This window comes from Theobroma cacao, chromosome 1, assembly GCF_053813885.1.
Source record: "Theobroma cacao isolate CCN51 chromosome 1, ASM5381388v1, whole genome shotgun sequence".
Taxonomy (NCBI): domain Eukaryota; kingdom Viridiplantae; phylum Streptophyta; class Magnoliopsida; order Malvales; family Malvaceae; genus Theobroma; species Theobroma cacao.
The window spans coordinates 5,118,147-5,136,420 of NC_142639.1; the positions used below are offsets into that span (position 1 = coordinate 5,118,147).

Sequence of the window (18,274 nt, forward strand, 5' to 3'; positions counted from 1 at the left end):
TTTCCTTTTGGGTATTGCATTCTTAGTATACTTTAATTTAAAAGTTAGTATATTTTCATGTTTACTTATGTTGCTAAATGCTTTCGCTATGCGATACCATGCAGTTTAGGAAATGTCTAGCTATGTCATTTAATTTGAGAAATAATTATGTTATTGCCATATGGTCTTAGGAATGATTTTGTTATGTCATTTAGATTTACAAATATCATTTAATATGTTATTTACCTCCAAAGGTATTTTTATTATTTGATATATCCTATAGTCTTAAAAAGATATTTCAAAGATTTTTTTATAATATATACATATATATTATGTATATATAAACTTTAATTTCTTCTTTATTTTGTATCTAAATTTTCGAATTAATCATTTTGGTAACAATGAGACTTGTAATTTAAAAATTTATATAATAGATTCTCGATTCCAATTTAAAAATCATGTCTCGATTTTTAAATTTTGTTTAAAGTAGTAAAATTTAGAGTCTAATTAAAAATTAAAATTGACTAAGAAAAGATGGTTGAACAATATTTTTCTTTATTTTGTAATACGGTTGTCTGAAGTTCATATCATTTATGTTAGGATTTGATAAAGTACGTCATATAATATTATGATTACACTAAATTATTATACCATATAATTTAAAGATTATCTTGAACCTAATACTATTCTTACTAATTTAAAAAAAAAAAACTTGTTTTTTCATTTAATTTCGAAAATAAAAATAGTAGTAAAACCTGAAATATATGTATATATATATAATAGTAAAAGGTTTTACTTTTATGAACGACAAAAATATAGGATTTTTCATTTTGCATGAAAAAGTAAAAAGGGTAATTGGGTTGGTATCTAATCTAAAGCGGCCAGTCCCAAAACGCCGTCGTTGCTGCATTGTAGGAACTTTAAAAATTTGTGGAAGACGAAAGGCAGAACAGGGGAAGAAAGAATGGAAGAATTGAGGAAGCTAGAACAACTCCAAAGAACTTTTACATTCATGCAATCGCGTAGCTTTGTTTCTTCTTCATCTATTGACTCTAATCGGTTTCTCGCCAATCTCATACTTCTCTTAGTAATCTCTCTCTCTCTCTCTCTCTCTCTTACTTTTCACCACATTTTAACTAAAATTTCGAAAGATTAATTAACACCCTTTTGTAGTTACAACCATGCGGTGAACTGAATCTAGACAACAAGTGCAATTTACTTTCTGAATATATACCAAAAGTAAGTTTTTTTTTTCATTTCTCATTAATGATTAATTTCCTTACTTTCCCTTTTTTGCTAATCGTTTTCGAAATTGCAGATTTCAGTTACCTTTTTGGAAGAAGCATCACAATGGGTTAGCTTGGAAACTGATGAAAGAGGTCAACTTAATTTCTTTTAAAAATTTTTAATTGGTTTATAAAGCGCTGGACTTTATGTTTTGAAATTTTTGATTTTGCAGATTCTCAAGAGAATTATGTTGAGCTTAATAATCCGCCCGATAAGACGGATTGCCGTTCATTGCAGATAAACCATAAGGATGTAGCAATGGTGGGACTCGAATCAATGGAACGGGCGAATTCTACACTTGAGGATTTCGTAAGCACTCAAATTTAAAACAAAAAAAAAAATTATTTGGTGGTGGTTAGTTATACAGCTTTATATCACTATCTGCAATTGTGTTGTACGCGTTAATGTTCATTGGATGCATTAATATAATTTTAATGGGTGAAGGAATGAATGAACAAATAGGTATGTTATTTAGCATGGTGGGATAATTTTAAGTATGCTTGCAGGCAAACTTGTTCTATTTCATGATCTCAATTAATGATATTATGATTGTGTTTGCAGTGCAGATCTTATTTTATGTTTCATGGAATCGACATTACCAGCCCGCAAGTGATATTCAAATATTTCCCTGTCCTTTCATTTACTGAAAGCTTCATTTATCAGGTAACAGTTAATATTTGAAGAAATAGTGTCATTTTTAGAGTAATCTTTACATTAATGTAAGAATATTGCATGAATTCTATTAATTTGTTGGAGCTAGTTGTACGGCCTTCAAAGCAATGGCATTTGGAAGTTGATGTAGGAATTGGGTGAATTTTCTTTCCCTTGTATACTTCTGTTAGGACATAGTAATGCTCTCACCAAGAAGGAATGAGCCTTGCCTTGGCTTCCATTCGTTCCACTCGTTCTACGTCCATTGTAAAGGACATTCTAGAAGTAAGAATTTATCTCTTAACTGTTGGAAACATGGCATGCAAGGTTGCAACCACACAATTTTGAATGATCTGATACCATGACTGTTTTTCTTCCTTTTCTCAGCACCCATAATTTTGTTTGTGCAGTTAGATGGTTTGAATGAGAAGATACTGTATATACCAATGGAAGGAGTTACCACTCCAGAAAAAGAACTTGAGAAGGTAATACTGAGATCTGGAGAACTAGTTCAGAGTTTATCAACTTCCATTGTCAAATTAAATTCTTTCGGTGGTACAGGAAAAATTCCAGGGTTGGGCTATGAATGTGTTTGAAAAGGATCCATTCAGACCACTTTTAAATGTACTTAAATGCCGGGGACTCCTTACTGAGAGGTAACCTTTTTTATGATATTGCTATTTTTTTTCCTTTTGTGGAAAGGGGGCGAGGGGTAGAAAGACTTATGTAATTGATTTGTATTTGTGCAATGGATTTAGGATCAGAGAAGAATTTAAGTCCGGAGAAGTGTACTGGGCTCTGGAAAGAAAGCTATGTTCTGCACTAATGTGCAAAATGGAGGTACATATACCACCTTTGTACTTATTGTTTCACTTAAGTTAATTATGTTCGTAGTTTATTATTACGTATAACCAAATTAGAAAAATGATAATTGTTTTGTCTACCTTTAGTATTGATTTTGGAATTGTTATCCTTTACATCTAAACAGAACAGAAAATAACAGTATAACTTCATCGTATGCTATGAAAGGTACAATAATTCCCTGGTACCATTTATTCTTATTTATTTGGCTTCTTGATGTTCATCGGCATTGTGTTTCAGCGGAATTTACAATTTCAAAACATCAAACTCATACAGATAAATCTGCTGTGCCCAAAAAAGAAAAGAATAACCATTGACCTAGCATGTTTTTCAATGTTATAATTCACATGACCCTGCACCAGTAGTATTCCAACTTTTGACATTTAAAGTGTATTGAACGAATAGATCTTTGATTTTAACAGTGCCTTCTCATAGCTTGTTAAGCAAAGTGTATCCTGATGCTTATGAACTTTGGTTTGTTTTGACTTGTTGATGTCAAGAGAGAAAAACCTTTCTGTGTAAATGTTCAACTAGTTATCAGTAAATGCATGCAAACCCTGCTTGAGGTTCTACAAATATTCTGGAATACAAGAAGACCAAGGTAACTGTTTAATAATAGCACTGACTTATGTGCTTGATTAATTAATGGATAAAGAATTTTATCCTTCAAATGGAAAGGGTGTAGAAGACAATGTAAGAAGAGGAAAATCATGCACTGGAGAAATATTTAGGGATTAACTGTTTGCTTTTCCAGATCTCCATTGAAGATGTCATGAGGGCAATTCATCTAAAGTCTTTTGACTATCGGGTGCTGAATCTTCTCCTATATCAGTTAAGAGGAGAAGAGGTAATCTGTTATTACCATGTTTATACATTTCCATCTTTTGCATGTACATACCTCTGTTGGGTTTTGTGCACCATACTTGCATTCTAGCATTCGTATTTCTAAGATCTAAGTTGAAAGCTCTACTAGAGTGTTGGGTAAAAGGGGATGGAAAAAGGAAATGTCTAAAGCACCATGTTATTCTTTCAGATTTGATAAAGTGACAATTCCATGATGTTATTATTTGCTATGTTGGTTTTCATCAACTTTTGTGAAGGCACATACATTAATTCTTGCATTACAGTTTCTGCCTTACAGTTATTTTTGTGATAACGGCTTCTTATTTTCAATCTTTAAACAACAAGCGGAACTGAACTTCTGAAGGAGTTTAAAAATCTGCAGTCTATATTCTTATGTTACAAAATGATGTCAAGATGTCTCCATAACTTTTAAGTCTTTAACATGATATATCTAATGTCATGCATACTATAAATCATTTCTAGTAACATACGTTACAAGGGGCTAAATATATTTTCTTTGAAGTTGTTAAGGTCAATGACTTGCACATGGAATTCCTATCAGTCTCTGAATTCCTGGTAGAAATATCAGATGATCTGTAAGTGTTTTTCCTTTCTGTTTTCTAATTTTACCTATATTTAAGTGGTTTTAAACAGTATAGACACATTCCATTTTGGATCAAGTAATTTTTAGTCAAAGAAATGCGTATACAGCTGTATAGCTTTGGCCAAACTGTGAATGTACATTAGCAGCAGCATACTTTTGGCCATTCAAGAGGCATCTGCTTGAGTGCTGGCAAATGCATAAAAGGCTTACAAGTCTCCCCTTGTGTGCATGTTTACTCCAATGGAGCCTGCACAAGTGCTCCAATACACTCAATGCTCAACTGCTTTTGGTCTCTTTTTCTTTCATTGTTGTTGGGGTAACTGATGTTATCATTCATTTTCAAAATAATATGTTGCAAGTATGGTGTCAACTTTACTCAACTCCCAGATGATATAATGATGCTCCAGGTTTGACTATGAGGTACTTTGTTTTTTGATACTTTTCGTAGTTCTGACTACATGATTCCATTTAATTATCCATTTGGTTTTTACAATTTTGTGGCTTCCTTTCAGGATGACGTATTAGAAAATAATTTCAATATTTTGCGTATGTTTGCCAAAGTATACGGACCTTCAACAGCCCCAGCTATGCTAGTGAGTATGAGACCACTCTTGGAAAGAAATTCAATAGGCTGAAAGATTTGACTGACTGGTGAAATTCCTGCTTTCTTCACATGGAATATACTTGTCAAGTGTGACGTTAAACATATGGACTGATCAGAGAATTTTGTTTTCTCGCTGTTTCTTAACACAACCTTTTATATTTTTTGAAAAGCATTTCTTAAAGCAACTTTTAATCTCGTACCTCATTAATTTAATGTGTTGATTCTATTACTGAATTATTACCTCATTAATTTAATGTGTTGATTCTATTACTGAATTATCTTCTAACTTCATCACTGTTCAAAAAGACCAGGCTCACATATGAAGTCTTACACCAAATTGTTCTTTTTCTTTTTCCGGTTGCCAAAAACAATGTTTTATTTCAGGCAAAATACATAACAGATTCTGAAGAGAGGTATGACAATTTATTGAAAACTTTGGATCCTCAGCTGTCCTCGAAATACAAGAGAAGATGTGAAGAAGCCACTAAAGAAGGTAATTTGCCAACACGAAAATGTTCAATTTGAAAGTTGGCCATCTTTGTCTAGGGTGCACTTATGTATTACTTCTGGGATTTTCAGGTGGGAAGGTTTCAGGACACCCTCTTGGAACGTGGAGCATTCCACCTCTGATTGTGAACGAGGAGTTATATCGATCCAACTGTCTAAATACTAAATGAACTGTTTAGAATTTGACGTTTCTAGGTCGACATTTTCTCTTTGAATAATCAAATTTATTTGCACCGACGTTCATTAGAAGCCTTTAGTTTCAGAGAAGAGCATATATATTTCCTATTCAATCTCTAACTCTAGCATGGATTTGTACTAAGCACTCGTCGGAGATACATGCAGTCACTTAATTTCGCTGTTTTCTGTTTGCATTCACTTGTGTGCGCTCCTTGTTGTCCCTGATTAAATTACTCTGAGAGAAAAGGTTATCATTGCACTTACAATGATAATAGGTAGCAGTACTTAACTGAATTATAATATAAGTTAAATAGGATTCCAAGATTCATTCTCCCTTGGTTCCAAGATTCTGTCACTTAATTGGATTACTTTTTTATGGGTTTAGTTCAACTTACACGTGACTTGTACAATTTTCTTGTGACAAGATTTCTAAGCCTTGTTCTGGATTATGGAGTTATACCCACCAGTATTAATGATGAGATCTCTCGATCCAGCCGCTTAAATTGCCTACCATAGCTAGAAATTTGCATTTCATTTTTGGGTTTCCCTCTGGATCACATTTTTCAAAGAAAGAGAAGATTTATATAGATATATTGCTCAGGGACCATGTTTGACATGTGCTGAGTTGGTGTAGCCATTGATTTATACATTAGTGAAAAGCTTGGCTTGAATTCCACTATCATCAATCAGATGATTGAGATGGACAGATGCTTGTTCATGGGGTTTGAAAAATGAAGCAGCCTTTCGAATCTGATGCTTCAAAATGATAGTTTTTTCCGATAAACCATTCCCCGTATAAAAGGATGGACTGTAATGATTCACAAGGGACACTGCTTTTCCTTGGTATATTTCCAAAATGGCGTCATGATGAAGCATCCGAAATGCTCGACCGACAGAGCATGGCTCTTTTCTTCCAATCCTCAAAATTGACCTTTGGAAATACTTTGTTGATAAGAAACCTAAAGCATCAACACAAGTCAAAAGATAAAAAAGGCAAATCCTGCTTTCTGTCACAATCTGATCAATTTCTTCGATATACCATGGAAGTCACCAAACACACCAATCCGGACTATCTTTACAATCCCACTTCGAATTTTATAATTATTTGCAGGGACTGTACAAGAGCATGGAAACGCTATGAGATGTCTATCAATTACTAGGGGAAACATTTTGTTACAAAATTACAAGCTTTTATTACAGACACTCACAGAAAAACTCGTCCTATATACTACTTTAGAAACACAAATGTTTGTACATAGCAAAGTGGCTGCAAAGAAGTAACCACCACAGCAGGCCTGACAGTGGTGGAGATGGTTGACGGGGCTTATCAACCCAATTATGAAAAGCTACCAACAAACCCTCATGGGGAGAGGGGCCAATCAAACGCAGCATTATCCAAATCAAAACCATCATAGAACCTCATTTCCACATCTTCCATACTTTGGTCATCTTCCCAATCCCCATCTGATATCTCATCGTAATCAACACCAACATCGCCCGCAATAAAGTCCCAGGCCAAGTAACCAGAGGAACCTGAATAGTTTGAACAATCATCCCAGCCCTTCATCCCAAAATAATCCACAACAAGAGGTCCAACCACCTTCAGCCGGGAGAATTTCTTCACAAAATTATCGTCTAGCTTCACATTCCAGCATCCTCGCACATCTAATAATTCAAGCTTAGGGCAGTTTTCAAGTATCTTGAGCACACCTTCTGTGCTAATAAGCAGGTATGCCATCTCAAGTTGCTTGAGCTTTGGCATTGTGGTAGCAATGGCAAGGGCCTCATCATCTTGAGACTGCTTGTCAATTACCTCTAACGGGTGCATTGTTCTCCTCAAACCCATTAGTGACTTACAGTGCTTGCCAATTGCTTCAAGGGCTGGAGCCCCAATGTTCCTGCAGTAGCTAACATCCAAGAAAGTTACTGACGAGAGCTTGCCAGCAACCTGTTCCACTACTGCATCACTTATTTCACTTCTTGGCAGCCGCAAAGTCTGAAGAGATTTGGCACTAGAAGTAGGGGAAAATAAGAGTAAATAACAAATGCAATAATCCAATTTACCATATCCACAATGAAGTCATAAATAAAACAGCATGTCACCACTGATCTTAGAATCCCCTTCAGATTCTTTTACCATTAAGTTGGTTATTGTTCCCTTCCCCATCAATAAGATATTCAAAATACAGAACTTCAGCAACATCATGGGAAAATGAAAATTACAAGAAGCGTCATCCCTATTTAACTATGTACTATGTAATTTGCTGTTTAGTAATATTAGTCGCCTAAGCTAACATTTCAACACCAGTATATACCCAATGCCAGCCTTTTTTCATTTACCATGTTAAACTGAAAGTGAGGAATCAAATTAGTTTAGCCAAAGGGATATAAACAGAAAATGCATTTAAGAGACATTGATGGCAACATGTTATGTCCTTACTTATCTGCAATGAATGAAAAGCTCCGGTCATTAGGGAGACCGGTAACACAGAGCTTGCGGAGTGAACCTGAGCTTCTATTTATCAGCATTTGAAGCATGCGATCCAGGGTCTCAGGCAGACAGTGTTGGCTCCATTGCTCGATGTCAATGTCCTGCCAGCAATAAGGTCCTGTAACTGCTCTCCGCCATGATTTGCAGACCCTTGGGATAACTGTAAGTATCTCCTGGAGTGAAAGATTCTTGAAAATCAACCCAAGTGCATCTGGAATCAATTCATCCCAGTGCCTTATTTCACCATCCTCTTCCATCTAATCCTGCTTCCCTTCCTGCTAAAGCATAACCAGCTATGGAGCTGCAAGCAGTAAGAAATGAGAATGATTCTATAAACAATAACTGAAATTACATGAGTTCTAAAATAAAAAAGAGGACAGAAGCTAATTGAGAATCAGTCATAATCTTTTCGTAGAAAGAAAATAAAGATATATGGAGCTCATCAGAAGCCAATAAAAATGAAGCATAAACTATTAGCAAATGCAAAATCCAAATAGTAATGTTGAACAATAAGAACAGGCCTTTAACAATCAATAAAATCTGCGTTCCTGGTAAAAGAGGCAAGCCTCAAGGAGAAAGATGATAGAAAATGAAGACCCCAGAATAAAAACTTTACCTGGAGACCGAAAGCTATAGTCTTTTCAAGTATCTAGAAACCCAAATCCACACACCTTGTAAAATTTCTATTCCCAGCACATTGACCGAATAACTATGAAAATAAAGCAAACCCAGATCAAGAAATAGCTAAAAGAAACCAATTCCACAACAAAAACAAAAACAACTTATCCAAACAAGAAGCCTAATGCTCAGAAATATAGATCAGAGAGTTAAAACCAAGAACATTGACATGATTTTATCCGAATTAACATCACTAAATAAGTCAATGCAGAAAAACTGTGCACAGAATATGTTCTTTTAGAAGAAAAAGTAAAACTGACAAAACAAAAGAAAAATGAACATATGTAGTACTAGACTACACTTTACAGATAGCAGGAAAAAGAGAAAGCAAGAAAGAAAGAAAGAAAGAAGAATAAAAAGATTTTACCAGAAGTTGGGTTTTCCTGGATCTGTAAAGACCCCGGTTTATCCGCCAGAAACAGAGGTTAAAAAGAGAGAGAAAGCTGAAAGAGAGAGAGAGAGAGAGAGGGTAGAGCTAAAGTAGCAGTAGAAGACTACAGAAAGAACAAGGAAAAATAAAAGCAAACCAAAACAACAAAGAAAGGAATGGAGAGAGAGAGAGAGAGAGAAACGTGAAAGAAAAGTAAAATAATTGAATGAAAAAATGTTGGGTCTTTTATTTACTTTTGTGGGTTTGGGTAACAGTGGGAGACCGAATGGGGGATGCTCAACACTCTGGACTCTACTGTTGGTGGAATGCTGCTGGGTCGATAGATGGCAGATGATGCTTAGCATGCTACTTTCTGATTTATGCCTAGCGGTACAGATAGAGATATGATATTTTCTAGGGAGACTCTTCACTCTTTAGCCCTTTCCCTATTTTGTCTTTAACTTCTTTCTATCTTTATTGTATTTAGTACTAAAAGAAAATCTATTTGGATTTGAGAATTACATAAAAAAAAAAAAGCTTGAAAGATAAATAAATTCGATATCTCTTCATGTCCAAAAAAGTTTACTGAAAACTCTTTTAAATTATAATTTTTAAACTTTTTTATAAAAATCTTCTAAAATATAAATTTCAGAGTATAAATAAGTAAACTTTTTAATGTTAATTTTTAAAATTATAATTGAATAAATACGATTAGAATTTTTTTAAAAAAAAAATGCAGGTATAATGCAATTTTAACTTTATAGGCAATACACGTTTAACTACTGAATAACACTATTATTAAAAAAATAGTGAATAAAAGTAAAAAGAGAATTAAAAATAGTGAATAAAAGTAAAAAAAGAAATTAAATAATAATTATAATTACATGTTTATGTCTGTGAGTTTCCTTTCTTTTTGGTGAAGCGTCTTCCTTCTTGTTTTGCCAACAATAAATCTTATCTATTGCAAACGCAATCCATAAAGTATACTTTAACTTACTAAGTAGAACATTTAATGACAATATTAACAAAATTCAGAAAAATTCTAACCTAATTTGAATTGAAAACTTGAAATCTCTTATTACATTATTCTTATTGTACAAATAAAAATCTTTTGTTTCATTCAATATCTTTATCATAATGTTACATCACATGTTTAATTTTTTATTTTTGACTAAAATTCCTATGTTCTGAAACTCTAAATTATAGATCCTAAATCTTAAAATTGGTGTAAAATTATAAAAAGGGCATTAAGAAGGGGTACCAAATGAGGGTAGAGAATTTCTATTTGATTTAAAATTATGAGAAAAAAAGAAACGAATAAAAATCTTAAATCTTTATTTAATATCATGCTTGGTGTCTCTTTTCATAAGTTTACACCATGTATCTAATTATATATTATTAATAAGAAATTCTGATTCTAAAATCCAAAAATCTAAACCTTAAACCCTAAATCATAAATTTTAAAATTTTTATTGAAAAAAATTGGTTACAACAAACCTTAATCCTATGCTTCCGTTGTTTGGTATAAAGTTCATATACGATTTCTCAATTCTAAAATCTACTAAAGGAAGGTGATTGTTCTGGGGCAAAGTAGAGACGGGTGGACTCGGTTGAAATGCAAGGCGCCTGGTGTGGGGTGGGGTGACCTAAAGAAGAGGCTCTTAATTTGGTGGTTACTTGTTTGGAATCTAGGTATACCCCAGCCAATTTCAAATCTACATCTACTGCCACTTGTACTTGGAAGGTGATAATAGGAATTAGGGTTGTGCTAAATAGTCCGGAATCCAATGGGAGAAGGCAAAAATTAATGATAACATATTTAAGTAATACAAATTTGTAAAGACAAAATAATTATGTGTTTTATTGGCATTCTGTCCGGACTCCTATGTTTTTTTTTTTTTGGACTCTTTATCATTTTGCAAAGGCCCCCAAAGTTGATCATATTCCTAATTAAGCACTTCATCATGGCCCTGGCCTTCTATGTTAACAAGCTGGGCACTAAACCAGACTCATAAACATGGCGAGGTCCTGTTAAATGAATGCCATTTCCCTGTTATTCCTTTTCATGCAGGGGTGGAATGATTATTGTGTCTATAACATTGGTGAGGAAAGAAATAAGAGACGATATGATGAAGCAAACTCAGTGGCAACAGAAGTTTTTCCAAATATTGTAGAGAAAATATGCATGGCAGAAGGGATTGGAGAAAACAAGTAGCAAAAAATATGACAAAGAAAACAAGGAAAGGAATCATTGCTGCAGTAGTTCAATCTGCACAACTTTAAATTGTAGTGTAATCTCCCCAACAAACAAACACCAATAAAAACAGTAATCGAAAATCCCAAAATTTCAAACACCTAGCTGTAGGACAACAATGCTAGGTGGTTAGCATATCAAAATCAAGCGGGAAATAATACCCTGAATCTTTGTACATCTTTGTACTAAGACAAGACACTAAAAAATAAAGGTATTCGTAAATCTAAATCCTGTCCATTAAGGTGACCAAACGTGTAAAAAGGCAGTAAAATGGAATCTCATTTTCGTATCTTTGTTTTCCCTCCAAATCAAATAGTTTTTCTTCAACATAATAAACTTATCGATCCATGTAAAAAAGAGATTCAAGTTTATATTCTCTTATTTCAATTAGATTTTGAAAAATGATTTCAAACTTTTCAATCTTCCTACAAACGATTCAGCATCCCTTAGGGTCTGCACTTCCCCATGTTGGGGTTCTAGCTCCGGTTAGGGATGTGTAAATGCAAACTGAATCGAATAATTGAACCAAATCGAAGTAAATTCGATTTTTTCGATTCGGTTAATTCGGTTCTTAGAAAAGTTCAATTAGGATAGTTTGATTATTAAAATTAATTCGATTTGGTTTTGGTTAGGTATTTTTTTAGTCGAACTTAAGTTATTTGCTCAAAATTATTTATTATTGTTTTTATCTATACTTTTAATTATTTGTTATTGTTTTTATGAGTATTCATTTTATTTATTATAATTTTTTTATATTTTTATAGTATTGATTTATTAAAAAAATATAACATAAATAATTATATATAAATAAATAAATTTTCTCAAATTTGATTTTAAAAAATCGAATCAAATTAATTGAATTAATTCATTATTTATAAAATTTGATTTAATTTTAATTATTATTAAATATAATTTTGATTAATTTAATTATTAAATATTTAAAATCGAATTAATCAAAATAACCATTTGCACACAAATAACCCCAGCTCTTGCATATCCTTTTAACAAAAAGATAGCACTTGATTAAAATTAGGAAACCTTCAAAAGAAAAACTTTGGGCTTCAGAAGGTTATCCTTGGGCATGAAGTGCGGACTGAAAAGTTTATCCACAATGAACCAAGCCTGAGCCTGATAGATAGTTTTTCTCCTTGATTTAGGCCAAGAGCAGTTGGGTTATGAAAAAGGCATCGAGGGTCCCCATAGGCTACAGGAACAAAGCTTAGTACCAACAGCTTCTACATTTTGAACTGCCTTTACAATCTTCACATTTCACAGCAACAGGACGCAGCTGCCATCTGCATTGCTTCCCACAAAGCATGTGCGTCTGCACTGCCATTTTGCGAAATTTGCAAACCATGTTTCATAGATGCAATGATGTTTGGGACAACGGACCACCATGCCAAAGAGTTGTAATACCAGCATTTATTCATATTCTTCTTTTTAGTACTTTTGGGATGGATATAGGATGACAGCCAAGAGTCCTGCGACTCAGCTACTTCCCAAGAGGTTGAGTGAATCATTAAGGGCCAAATCCTAGTTGCATAACGTAATAAATTGGTTAATCTACCTTTAGATATATGTATTTTTTTTCTTTTTCTTGGTGGGGTTAATAGATGATTTAAATCACAATTAAGGATCAACAAATTCATGTTCAAAGATTGAGTTCGGATATTCGAACAGAAAGACAAATTACACATGCGCTTACCATTAAGCTTAATAGTAATTAGTTTGGTTGGTGCAAAATGGGCGATGTGGCCTCACTGAGCGACCAACACGCCCGGCACGTAATTTTATACACAAAAAATAAAAAATAAAAAGAAAGTCGGCTCGGCATTGGGGAAATCAAGACCGTTGAATCTATCTGATTATCAGATTACATGTGAACTACTTTGTACCATCCGATTCTCATACGTAACCTCTGTATGACAAGTCTTCTGCAGCTGCAGCTAGTCGCAACCAGCAGTTTCCCATTAATCATCAGCCTTTCCTTTTCATCCTGAAAAAAATGCTTACTCTATAAACTGGTTAAAATAGAGCAGTCTTAGTAGGACTTTAAATACACTAAAAACAAATACTTGATTAAGAAATTTTAAGTTACAATCTCATGAAACCTAAACTTATGTTCATCATATGGCGTAACAAAATCTTATTTTCGTCCATCTCAAACTAATTATTCACGTTTGACTTGATACGAAAATTATAAAAGAAGTAATTCATTTTAGTGCGTCTAATGGGAGTCGGAGAGTCGTATATACTCATAGTCTGATAACCATGTCTCACTGTCTGAACTGTGCATGGGAAGTTTGTTGTGACAATGGCAGACGGCAGTAACGTAAATAGCTTAGTGATTAGAAAACTCAAACAAGTCCTTAAAAGGTTTACAATTATTTTTTACAGGTTTTCTGATGATAAAACTGGAAAAAGATGTAACCTCAAAAGCGAAAGAATACTTCTCTGCCAGCCAAGATCTTTCTTTTCTTCTCTTTAGTCTTTTAAGTTTTAACTCTACATAAAAACAAGTCAGAAAGAGAGAGAGAGTTGTGGGGATATGTTATGTTACTGTTTGCTGCAGATTGACTAATGGGCGCATCTGATTTAAAAAAAAAAAAAAAAGGGGAAAATCACAGCGATAAATCAGGAAACGTAGAGATAGAAAGTGCTGAAAAACGGTGGCAGGAGCCAGGCCCTCTGTTAGAGTACTTGGAAACTCAGCCAGGCAGCAGGCAGGCACTTTTTATGAGCTTTATTCACGCGTTGCTATGGGCACGTATCTAGTCACGAAACTAGCTGATTTGTTGTGTGTAATCTGAATCCTGAATATCTGTTCTTTTTGTTATTTTAAAACAACATTTTCTTGGTTTACTTGGTTAACAAGATTATCATTCTCAGTTTATGGGAATTTGTCTAGCTGCATTGAAAGGTCATCTTGAAAATTGATTGCGGTTCCAGGTTAAGCTAACAAAGAGGAAATGGCCAGGTTGTATATGGTGCTCAGCAGCTCAGGTTCTGGCCTGTACCTGCCAAGTGAGTCAAGGATGTAGAGGAATAGATTGAGGTGTATTTGTGTCAAGTGGGTATATCAGAAACAAAATTACTATGAAAAACCCCTGAAAGTTTGACATAATGCTATCCTTTTTTCTTCCTTTTCTGTGTTTTTGGCTTTTCTACTTTCCTTTCCTTACCGGTTCTTGAACACTGCTGCCAAACTCAAGGCAAATGTCAAGCACCTAACCTTCGAGGACAAGAGAAAAGAGCCAGTTTCTTCTCTGATATTTACCAAAAATAAAGCCTGGCACTATATTTTTCTTAATTTCTTTGTCTTAAGTGACTTAGAGCTTTTATTCATCCTAAGACAAAAACATAGAAATCGGGAAAAGCCATGAGCATCTTATGTTCAAATGACAAGCCATCCTAAGATTCTATTGCGGTGACCATAGCGTATAAACCTGTTTCAAAATGGTAAATTGTCCGAATTCAAAAACAAAGATCAAATCGACTTGAAAAGTAGCCTCAATTTTATATGGTAAAATTTCAAGTGAATCCATTTATAACATGGGATTAAATTCTGCACTGATTTTCAAATTCAGAGAACTGCTTGGATTGCCTTGTACTCTTGTTTGATTCTTGGATTTGCACTTTTGTCCTTCTTAATTTAATTTAATTCAGTTTCATTAACATTCCACATTGTGAAAATGACAGATTCAACAAGTCGCAGTCAAACCCCATAATCTAAAAACTTTGAAGCAACACTTGGGAATCAAAGAGTGAGTCTGAAGTTATTAAATGCTGAAAATTAACCACTGCCTCCCTCTTTGTTTTTCACCAAAACTCAGACACACGATCCTTTCGCTTTCTTAACAGCTGCAATTAGCCAGGCCCTTCCTCAAGACCCTAATCAAGTAAGAGATCAAATAAAAAAAGAAATAGACCTATTGGGTCCCCCTCCTTTCTGATGTGGATTCTCCCAATTTGTTTGCCTCTTCTGAATTGTTCCTTTCACTCTTCTGCCACCTTTCCCTATCTCTCTCTCTCTTTTCACACAATGAGGTCAGACCACCACCCACCACCACATACCCCAATTTATTACCCATCTCTTCCTTCCTACTCTCTCTTCTCTCATAACTAAGCTGCCAATATTTTTATTCGTATTTGTAACTTAGCCAGTTCATTTCCTTTTCTTTCTGGCTTTGGTTTTTGGCTTTTTGCCTTGCCTTTGCAGCAGGGGGGTAAGTTAGTTTCCTATGTACTTGCAGTTAGAGTTCCATTGATTTTTCCATCTTTTTAGTTTCTTTCTTGGTTTTTGGCCAAGCTGGTTTTGAGAGCAATTCTATTATTACTGACTTCATGGTTACATGAAATCCTTTCAAGATCATTATGAGTTCAATTATTTCTCTCCTCCTTCACACCTCTACCTTAGTTATTTCCCTTTGCTTTCTTCTTCTTCTTCTTCTTTCTCCAGCCGCTTCCCTTGGCCAGCTGCAGCCTCCAAACTCCCCTCGGGTCAGCATTCGAAGCCCCAGCTCTCTCTTCTTTCCTAAGGTTATGCTCTTGGATGAATCTAATAATGGTGCCATTGGGTTTTCAACAGGGTTTATCCTTTGAGGAGAAAACAAGGCTGGGATCAACTCCTCCAAGTTGCCACAACAAATGCAACGGATGCCACCCTTGCATGGCGGTCCAAGTACCTACATTACCCAGCCATGAACGATTTCAACCAGGTTTGAGCAAAGGAATCACTAATTCCATGCAGTTTCTTGACCCATCAGGTAACCAATACTCCAATTACAAGCCTCTTGGTTGGAAATGCCGCTGCGGTAAAAACTTTTACAATCCTTAAACGATCAAATCTTCAATAGGTTTGAAATTGCTGTTCATTGGTTTAAGCTTTTGAATTATTGTAAACTTTTTCTTGTTCTTGTCCCCGTTTGTATCGAAAAAGAAATTGTTTGATAGGGGGGGTTGGTGGGGTCTCTGGGATTCTTTGCAGATTTTGAGCATTAAATGTATACTTTAAAATCTTATAGTCATGTACAGAAGTTGCAACTTGCAACAATGCCCGTGAGTTTTTTTCTCCACTCTTTTGCTGCCTCCGGAATGGATTATTTCTATTTATTTTGCTATACATTACTTGCTTTGTCAATGTGTCTCCTCAACTCTGAAGCTTTCGATTTTCTTGGCCTTTTCTCCTTTATCTTCTCGGGATTTTCATGGAGGCCATCAGCCCATCATCATGTATCCATCTCTTTCTCATGTCTTCTCCCCCGTTTTCTGTCTCCCCCAATCCCCATCAATTTACCAAACTGCAGGAAACATGTTAATTCTTTATTAATAAATGTTAGGTTGTATTTGTCATGCCAAAGAAACTGTTTGTTAAATTTGTGAAAGAAAACGTACATGCATTTGTGAATGGTCCCTCAGATGTACTGCAAGCATTAATGTGTTGAAAGAAATGGAAAAATAAAAATGAATGGAGTTATCAAATAAAAGCATTATTACAGAAACATTTGTAACAGCATGGCAGTTCCATGTAAAAATCCACAAGTCCGAATGGAGTGCATCCGTACAGATAGATACGCACTAAAGCAAAGATCTTAGTGCCAACAACTTCGCTTAGCTCAGTTTTGTTCTTCCTTTGTGTTGGCCTCTTGGGTAGGCCCATTAATCTATTTTCTTCCATCCCGTAGTCATATCTCTTTACTTACGACTCTGGTCACCTGCTCGCCTATTAAATCATACCTTAATGACAGCGGTCCCTACAACCTATAATGTGAATTTTTTTTATTGAAATTAAAAGAATTAGTATCAAATATTTTAAAATCATAATACATATACTTATCATTAAATCAAATTACATATTTTAATCATATTTATGTGTCTATGATGTAATATATTACCTAATGTATAAGTATCAGTCAGTATCGTCATTGAAATGATCGGAAAAATATAAAAGTTAAAAAGTTTTCAAAGTTATGATAATCGTAAGTTGGATTAGACAAGCATACACTAATCTTTAAAGATTCTCTAACCATTGATGTTTAGTCAATAATGGAATGAAACACATGTGATAGTGACTGTAAAATTACACGTTACAGTTAGGTTGATGAAGACTTTAAAATAAAGTTAAGCTATATATATATATATAATTTGTAAAACCTTCGTTTAATCGATTTGGTCAAATTGAGTTGAAATTTTGATTCAAAGGAAGCAACGTCGTTAAAAAAGAGGGTGCAATTATGGAGGTTCAGGTTATGTAGAATTTATGTAACTGCTCCTACTTTTTACCAACCTTTTGAAGTGGGGGCCTTTTCGTTGACAATGTCCTCTCAATGAGTGCAGCCCTATCTTCATGTGATGCAATATGAATTTTCCAAATCACGAGGACACTGTTTTGGAATTGTATTTTTTTTCAATGCCTATCTGTGTTTCTCTTCCAAACAATTATTTTATTTGCAATATTTTACTTTTTTATATAATTTTAAAAAATATTTTAAATTATTTTTTAAAAAATAAATAAATTTTAATTTTTTATTTTATGTTCAATTAAATCTTTGTCACTAATCAATATATTATTTATCATTTTGAGTCTCATATTACTTACGTATCACTATAATATATTATAATGGATGATGATGTGGTATGATAATAGTGTCACATAACATTTTTCACCTTCCATGTTAGTACTATGTCAACGTAATATAAATATAAAATTATAAATAATATTTTAATTAATAATAATTAATCAATCATTAATTATAAAAATTTATTTGATCAAAAAAAATATAAAAACTTAATTAACATAGTAGAAGACAAAAATTTATTTAAATTTTCTTAAATAATTTAAGAATTCTTTTAAAAAATATTTTTTTAATAGATTTGAATAGGAAAATACGAATCACTATACAATATACAAGGATCCATAATTCATTTCATAAATAAGTTCAATTATTTTTTATATCTAAGTTAAACGA

General features: G+C 33.9%; 3 protein-coding genes across 11 annotated transcripts; 2 read left to right on the forward strand and 1 right to left on the reverse strand.

Moving 5' to 3' along the window:
- Window positions 1–916: 916 nt before the first annotated feature.
- LOC18611535 (ATP synthase subunit B) lies at window positions 917–5,711 on the forward strand. 4 transcript variants are annotated; one of them, XR_001926245.2, is made up of 14 exons: window positions 917–1,066; window positions 1,153–1,218; window positions 1,298–1,358; window positions 1,439–1,575; window positions 1,828–1,929; window positions 2,328–2,402; window positions 2,479–2,573; window positions 2,676–2,757; window positions 3,533–3,625; window positions 4,153–4,217; window positions 4,633–4,645; window positions 4,738–4,822; window positions 5,214–5,322; window positions 5,409–5,711. XR_001926245.2 is itself a non-coding variant. In XM_007047833.3 (14 exons), exons 1-14 carry the CDS (start codon window positions 944–946, stop codon window positions 5,504–5,506), a joined length of 1,227 nt encoding a protein of 408 aa, XP_007047895.3. In that variant the 5' UTR covers window positions 919–943; the 3' UTR covers window positions 5,507–5,711. The 4 variants fall into 4 exon arrangements, 2 of the variants coding, with proteins under 2 accessions (XP_007047895.3, XP_007047894.3); XR_016024261.1 differs by having other exon boundaries at window positions 4,738–4,876; window positions 5,409–5,427; XM_007047833.3 differs by having other exon boundaries at window positions 919–1,066; window positions 4,738–4,818; window positions 5,187–5,322.
- Window positions 5,712–6,517: 806 nt separating this feature from the next.
- LOC18611536 (F-box protein FBW2-like) lies at window positions 6,518–9,418 on the reverse strand. 6 transcript variants are annotated; one of them, XM_088802969.1, is made up of 4 exons: window positions 9,307–9,418; window positions 8,621–8,713; window positions 7,954–8,297; window positions 6,518–7,525 (listed from the first exon to the last, which is right to left on the reverse strand). In XM_088802969.1, exons 3-4 carry the CDS (start codon window positions 8,259–8,261, stop codon window positions 6,874–6,876), a joined length of 960 nt encoding a protein of 319 aa, XP_088659095.1. In that variant the 5' UTR covers window positions 8,262–8,297; window positions 8,621–8,713; window positions 9,307–9,418; the 3' UTR covers window positions 6,518–6,873. The 6 variants fall into 6 exon arrangements, with proteins under 6 accessions (XP_088659095.1, XP_088659094.1, XP_017969649.2 ...); XM_088802968.1 differs by having other exon boundaries at window positions 7,954–8,305; XM_018114160.2 differs by lacking the exon at window positions 9,307–9,418 and adding an exon at window positions 9,050–9,265.
- A 5,884-nt stretch (window positions 9,419–15,302) lies between these two features.
- Window positions 15,303–16,428, forward strand: LOC18611537 (EPIDERMAL PATTERNING FACTOR-like protein). The gene is made up of 2 exons (XM_088810370.1): window positions 15,303–15,806; window positions 15,895–16,428. Exons 1-2 carry the CDS (start codon window positions 15,681–15,683, stop codon window positions 16,141–16,143), a joined length of 375 nt encoding a protein of 124 aa, XP_088666496.1. The 5' UTR covers window positions 15,303–15,680; the 3' UTR covers window positions 16,144–16,428.
- The last annotated feature ends 1,846 nt before the right edge of the window (window positions 16,429–18,274 follow it).

Bases quoted from the DNA above. Each gene is read 5' to 3' on its own strand.
- LOC18611535 (XM_007047833.3), top strand. From the start codon at position 944: ATGGAAGAATTGAGGAAGCTAGAACAACTCCAAAGAACTTTTACATTC. The intron at 1,359-1,438 runs GTCAACTTAATT...TTGATTTTGCAG, and splicing joins CTTGGAAACTGATGAAAGAG to ATTCTCAAGAGAATTATGTT. The intron at 2,574-2,675 runs GTAACCTTTTTT...CAATGGATTTAG, and splicing joins CGGGGACTCCTTACTGAGAG to GATCAGAGAAGAATTTAAGT.
- LOC18611536 (XM_088802969.1), bottom strand. From the start codon at position 8,261: ATGGAAGAGGATGGTGAAATAAGGCACTGGGATGAATTGATTCCAGAT. The intron at 7,526-7,953 runs GTAAGGACATAA...CCCTACTTCTAG, and splicing joins TTTTCATTCATTGCAGATAA to TGCCAAATCTCTTCAGACTT.
- LOC18611537 (XM_088810370.1), top strand. From the start codon at position 15,681: ATGAGTTCAATTATTTCTCTCCTCCTTCACACCTCTACCTTAGTTATT. The intron at 15,807-15,894 runs GTCAGCATTCGA...GGTTTTCAACAG, and splicing joins AGCCTCCAAACTCCCCTCGG to GGTTTATCCTTTGAGGAGAA.